Source organism: Cornus florida, unplaced genomic scaffold, assembly GCF_030987335.1.
Source record: "Cornus florida cultivar Cherokee Brave unplaced genomic scaffold, ASM3098733v1 CherokeeBrave_3.0.0_Hap2_Chr07, whole genome shotgun sequence".
NCBI classification, from domain to species: Eukaryota; Viridiplantae; Streptophyta; class Magnoliopsida; order Cornales; family Cornaceae; genus Cornus; species Cornus florida.
Genome location: NW_026775577.1, coordinates 16820850 through 16827827, shown reverse-complemented (window position 1 = coordinate 16827827; position 6978 = coordinate 16820850). Strand labels below are relative to the sequence as shown.

The window sequence follows — 6978 nt, the reverse complement described above, 5'->3', positions numbered from 1 at the left end:
ATATACAATTCCAAAAATAAAAGCGATTACTCAATTTTGGTGTACGAGAAAGTACCCCTCATCTTTTCATCTCATGCATGTATATAAAAGATGCCACAATATAACAGAAATGACCAAATTAATTGTTTGTGATTTGTATGAATTTATATTTTTGTCCTTAAAATTAAACTATCCCCTTCTTCTAAAACACTCCAGCTGGGATTCCTTCACTTTCTTTCCTCTTACATGTATATACATATTACATATATATATATATATATATATATATATAAATACATATAACTATGAGAATCACACACACATATATAACTATCTATCTGCCGAATTCAAACAACTCTGTTAACCTTAAAAAGATTTGAAAATTCATATATAATATACCTTGACGACTTTAACACGCCGACTTAAAATCGACGAGGTAAAAATATAACGTGTTATTATAAAATTTCTAACTTAAATAAGTATCATTACTACTCTTATTTGTTTCCATAAAATACGTCAATTTTAGTTTATTTATCTACTCATATTTTCATAACTCATTTCCTTATCTTTTCAGTTTTCCATAACCGTATCATCTTCTTTTTTGTTTTCACTGTATTTTCATGGTACTCAAATAGAAAATTTGATTGGTACAAAAATAAAACAAAAACTGTAATATTTTTCAATTTTTCAATACTTTGCAATTTTTCTTTAAATTCCTCTCTTTATTTTTGTTTCTGGAGTCACATAGATCATTTGTTTTGATCATTACATCAATGAACAAATGTCAATCTAATTATAGGAGATGCAATCTTAAGTATCTATGCGTTGAGATCCAATGTGATATATATATATATATATATATATATATATATATATATATATATATATATAACACATATACAATTTTATATACACGGTGATTAAAATTTTAATAAGCAACAAAGATACTATATTAAGATTAAACCTAAAAAATGACTTATAACTTTCTAGATACTTAATTACCTTGTATTTTATAATGGGTTTCATTATACTTGACACATAAATAACCATATAGACTCGTGAAATAGTAGGTTTTTATTTGTCGGGCTAAATAGTGTACTCACTTGCCTAAATACACACACGCCTATATACACACACATACAAAGCAGCAGAGGCATTTATTGCCATTTTTTATTTTGAGTATCTGTTATTTTGCCACTTTCTGGTGACCTGGGTTTTCAATTTTGGGTCACTCACACCCTAGACTCTGGTTTGCAACACTTTCACTCAAGGACCTTGTAAGCCTTCAATTATATATACATATATGTGATTTAGTAACAATCCATTCTTCTTGATGAATAAATTAAATTAGAGAGATAAGTTCTGGAAGGAGAGAGAGAGCAATGTTCGGTAATGAGAGACGCCCGCGGGGGGGGGGGGGGGGGGGGGGGGGTGTATTGATATTCAAAGTCAGATGAGCCAAATAGAAGAAGGGTACTTTTGTTAGGGGGAAGACGTAATTCAGTTAACATAAATGGATAATTTGGTCTTTTCACAACAAGAAGGTTAGTTCTGTCAAAAGAAATTATTCCAAACTAATTTTATGCTCAGCTCACAATTAATGAAGGTTTGTGTGTAAGGTCCATGAAACCACAATGGTAGTTGATCACTGTATTGTACCACCTTCTATATACACGCACAAGATAACAAAGGTGAGGGGTAGTTTGTGTAATTTCCTCTTCTTTTTTTCTTTAAAAAAAAAAAAATCAATCTTCTAGTCTCAAATTTTCTCAAAAATCAAGGCCAATTGAGCAATAGTTCTATATTCATTGACTCTTTTTTTATTTCTTAGTTTTTCAATGTTTATTGTAATCCATTGATTTCCATTACTCCAAATAACTAATTGACCATTCCTTGCCAAACCAAATCTCAAAATTTAGACGACCAAAATGTTTGTTGTCTATGTATATATAAATGTTGCCTCCGACATAGAGCAATTGTGTCATAATTTTGTCTTCTTTTTTTTTTTTTAATTTTAATTTTAATTTAATATAATTTAATTTATTATTATTATTTTTTTCTCCGATTATGTAAGTACTCTCAACCTCCAGCTCTAGGGAAAGAGAGGTTTATTCATTAGGCTAATAGTCCTTATAAGAGGTTATAGTACAAAATAGTAATGAAATAGAAAAATAATTTCATGGTCTGAGACTATATGATCTGAATAGTTACGATCATATAAATTTTTCTCCAAAACATGCGAGTGTGCTGTTCGTCACAAAGGGGAAAGAAATCTACCAATATTTGATGGAATGTGCTCCACATGCCCCAATTTTGGGGATGCTCACTAGCCTTTTCCTAGCTTAAAAGTGAAGTACAGCCATCTCATTATTAAGATTGGAGACTAATAAGAAGGCTATGTGGAGTCTTGATGGACGGAGGGAGAGGGGAGGTGTTTGGGAGGCGGAAAGCGGCGTGGGAAAGCACGAGAAAATAATGGGAACTTTTGATGATCTTTGAATTGGAACCAAGAAAATGAGCCCCAATAGCCTCCTATGAATTGTTCCCCTACTACTAACTAAATGCTTTGTAGTACAAACGACTTCGGACATCATAACAGTGACCTTCTACTATATATATATATATATATATAGTGCATCTCTACTGGTTTTACTGTACTCCTTGTCCATGTACTTGCCCTAAATCAAACATGGAGTTAAGTCCCCGCAATGTATACATATGATGACAGTGTTACGGAATACTGGTGTCTTGAAGAGGAGGTTGATTCATTAAATATGATATGATATGCTCTTCGATTCGATCAAATGGTGATCTCACCTTTTCATAGTCTACTACGAAATACATGTGTACTCTTTGATTGGAACTTGTTAGGTTTGACAATTTTGAACAAAATTTGAATATGGTATGTATTGGTATTAATATCATTATTTATTTATAATATTCATTTCCTTTTTCTCCAATCACGTTTGACACACTATTTTTTGAATTTAAAGATCAAAGGAAAAGGAGAGTACGTAGAGGCTTTTTTTGTAGTGTGAATATCATTTTCTTTTCTATATAACCTCAATCTATGTATATACATGTGTGTGTAATCAAATATGCTTACTGAATCAAAGATCATTCTTCACTGCTTGATTAACTTGATCTTTCTAAAGTATAGATTTAAAAAAGAAAAAAAGTGATAAATGAAAATAAATTGAATAGGGAGAGGGGCTGCTACAAGCCTGCTGCAACTATACACAAGAAATAGAGGAAGATTATTAATTCTGAATGTGTACTTTCCAGAACATTTAATTGCATACAAAAGAAGCCAGCAGTTCCCTAAGTATGACCTAACAGAAGGAATAAATATAAAGAGAAGGAGAATGACCATAGACTGATAAAAAGGTTAAAATAATTAATTGTAAAATACAATTAATTATTTTACCAAAAATTGTGACGTATTAAATGAAGAGTTCAGATCCTCCGTTGTACTACATCGGAGGGTGCACAAGCCTACACATATTTGCATACTCACATGTATTGGCTCGTGAATCCTCAGATGCTACGTTGAACTGCACGTGATATGCATGTAAAGTGTAAGGTACAACTTCACTTATCAGAAAATGATAATGTATTTAATGAAGAGTTCGGATCATCTGTTGTACTACATCTCAAGATGCACAAGTCTACACATTTGCATGCTCACGTGTGTTGGCCTGTGAACCTTCAAATACTATGTTGTTGTGCACGCACAGTTAAGTGTAAGGTGAACTTCACTTACTAAAAAATGGTAGTGTTTTAAATGAAGAGGTCAGATCCTCTATTTACTACATTTGAGGGTGCACAAACTTACACATGCATTTGCTTGCACCCTCACGTAGTTACAGATCCAGAAAATTTTGTGAGAGGGGGCGATCTTTTAATTTGTGGGGTAAACTTATATGGTAAATTCATTTTTTTATAATTTCAATGGGTTTTCCTTAACAAAATTTTAAAATTTAAAGTATAAAATGCAAGAATAAATAATTCAGTAAGGAAAATTGTAATTTTAGTGGGAATATCTTAATAAATTCTCAAAATTTTAAAATATATATATATAAATAAAATAAAATAAAAAGAAGAAGAATTTAGTGAGGGGTGAATTGTAATTTTAGTGAGGACATCTTCATAAATTTTAAAAAAATTAAAATCTAAAATGGAAATATATATACAAAATCCAGTGGGGGTGCCCCCACTAATCCTATGCTAGGTCCGTGCATGCCCTCACGCGTGTTGGCTAGTGAATCATCGAATGCTATGTTGTGTTGCATGTGATCTGATCACGTTAAATGAAAGATTTACAAGTTTTGGAAAAAAAGTAGGTGTGCGCGTTTTATGTCAGGGTTAAAAACTGAATAATAATAATAATAATAATACTAATAACAATAAAATAGAACCCCACCTTAAAAATAATACTAATAACAATAAAATAGAACCCCACTTTAAAACCCTTTCCCATCTATGGGCATGGAACATCTCTCTCCCCAAGGTAATTTGTACCTACAGAAGGAAGAATTTCTCAGTTCATTACAGTTTTGCCCATGAAACCCTTAGATAAGAACAAAAATAATACCTTGCAGTCAAGCTAGCTTTTGGAAGACAATATCTCCAATAAAAGGTGAACCCTCATGAAGATTCATTCATTCAGAAGCTCTCCTCTTTGTTTCTATTCAATATATATATATATATATATATATATATGATATCAGCCCTCATTATCTATATTTCAGTCCCACCCTTCTTTCTTTCTTTCTCACTCTTAATCATACCTTTGTCATGCCTTTTCCTCCAAGCAACCCCTCTGTCCCTTCCCTTTCCATTCCCTCTTTTGTCCCTTACTTTTTATTAACCTATCACTGTAAACTTCAGTCCTTCTCTACCAGATATCTCTCTGATATGATCTCTTTATTCTCCTCTCACATGTGCCTTCCTCTCCCCTCCTTTTATATCCCATCCCATTCTTCCCATTTCACCATTCTCTCTCTCTCTCTCCCCCTCCATGGAGCCTCAACAACAACAGCAACAAAATGATCAAGATGAAGGGGGGAACAAAAACAGTTTCTTGTGCAGGCAGAGTGGTACAAGGTGGACACCAACCACTGAGCAGATAAGAGTACTGAAGGAGCTTTACTACAACAATGGAGTTAGGTCACCAAGTGCTGAGCAGATTCAGAGGATCTCAGCTAGGTTGAGACAGTATGGTAAGATTGAAGGAAAGAATGTGTTTTACTGGTTTCAGAACCATAAAGCTCGCGAGAGGCAGAAGAAAAGGTTCACCACTGATCGTATGATCTCCATGCAACCAAAAAGTAGTAGTACTGGTTGTGGTTGGAGATCTGATCATCATGACCCCCTTTACAACAAGTACCCCAACATCACTACTACTCCTCCAGGTTAAGTATCTATCTCAAAATCTCAAAACAACCCATTACTCTTATTTTTTCTTTCTTAGTTTCCTTTTTCCTATTTCTCTCCATAATGCTTTGTGAATGTATACATGTATCTGTGTTTTCTTGTTTGTGTGTGTTTTGTGTGTGTGTGCGCGCGCGTGAGAGAGAGAGAGATGTTTTTTCAATCAATATACTACTTACCCTGGAGTTTGAGAGTTATATCTTGTGTGTGTGTGTGTGTGTGTGAGAGAGAGAGAGAGAGAGAGAGAGAGAGAGACAGAGAGAGAGAGAGAGAGAGAGAGAGAGAGAGAGAGAGAGAGAGGTGTTTTTTCAGCCAATATACTACTTACCCTTTTATCAAAAAATAAGAGAAAAGAGTTATATATATGTTTTAAAAGGAGTTTGAGAGTTATATGTTGTATCTATGAGTGCAGGGGTGCCATCCCCATCTTGTTCTTCTTCATCAAGTGTGATTGCTGCTGGGAAAATGGGAGGCTATGGGTATGGATCTGCAACCATGGAGAGGAGTTTTAGGGTAAGTTAATTACAATGACTAAAGAGAGGTTTGTTCCTTAATAAAGCAAAAAAGTTCATGTGATGAATTTGTTGATGAAATAGACATAACCTTGTTTTGGCTATATCTTAAGTTCATGTGATGAATTTGTTGATGAAATAGACATAACCTTGTTTTGGCTATATCTTTGCCTTAATGTCTTACATTGGCCCCACAAAAAAAAAAAGACTAACATATCCTTTGCTGTTCTAATTAGTGAGAAACAAACTTTATTGGAAAAAGAAAAGTGTTTTAAGCCTATTTGCTGTTCATCTTCTAGTCCTAGTTCCATTTATTACCTATGTACTTTAGGCTACATATCCTTCACTGTTCTAGCTAGCCTCTCTATACACTTGCATTAAATATATATTGAAGTTAATAACAAAAACAAGTTTTTGGGAATAAAGGTATAAATTTTTTCTCTCAAACTTCACACACACACACTTACACACATATTAAAGTCTGAACTTTTTGTTGTTTCTTTCAACCAGGATTGTTCAATATCAAGAGGTGGTTGTGCTGGTGGTGGATCAATAGGCCACAATTTTGGATGGGTTGGTGTTGATTCATATTCTACATCCTACCCTTTCTTGGACCAGAGAAAATATGTTGATGAAACCCTAGAAGAGGAACAAGAAGACCAACCCCCTGAGATTGAAACTCTACCTCTCTTTCCCATGCACGGATTCAACATCAAGCCGGAATCTGACATCTATCACAATGCCAGCTGGTATCTGTCTAATGAAGGCAAGGGCAGTTCTCGTACTTCCCTTGAACTTAGCCTCAACTCCTACACCGGCCGGTAGGTCACCGGACTCTACCTGATTTTTCCGGCATATATATATGTGTCTGTGTTATGCTCATTCTAGTGTTTTGCTCATTATATTAGGTTAGTCTAAACTTATTGCCTTTCTTTGTGCTCCCGAGTCTCTTGTTTAAATCAATGGATTCTTCAACTTCATTGCTCGGACAATGTATGAGATGCTTGATGGCATAGATTTTACAATTTCTCATATATATGTATGTATGTATGTA

At 33.9% G+C, this 6978-nt stretch overlaps 1 protein-coding gene across 1 annotated transcript; it reads left to right on the top strand.

The window, feature by feature from the left end:
* Window positions 1-4768: 4768 nt before the first annotated feature.
* LOC132266601 (protein WUSCHEL-like) lies at window positions 4769-6956 on the top strand. The gene is made up of 3 exons (XM_059767524.1): window positions 4769-5393; window positions 5825-5925; window positions 6435-6956. The coding sequence occupies exons 1-3, from the start codon at window positions 5000-5002 to the stop codon at window positions 6747-6749; spliced, it is 810 nt and encodes a 269-aa protein (XP_059623507.1). The 5' UTR covers window positions 4769-4999; the 3' UTR covers window positions 6750-6956.
* The last annotated feature ends 22 nt before the right edge of the window (window positions 6957-6978 follow it).

Bases quoted from the DNA above. Each gene is read 5' to 3' on its own strand.
- LOC132266601 (XM_059767524.1), top strand. From the start codon at position 5,000: ATGGAGCCTCAACAACAACAGCAACAAAATGATCAAGATGAAGGGGGG. The intron at 5,394-5,824 runs GTTAAGTATCTA...CTATGAGTGCAG, and splicing joins CATCACTACTACTCCTCCAG to GGGTGCCATCCCCATCTTGT. The intron at 5,926-6,434 runs GTAAGTTAATTA...TCTTTCAACCAG, and splicing joins CCATGGAGAGGAGTTTTAGG to GATTGTTCAATATCAAGAGG.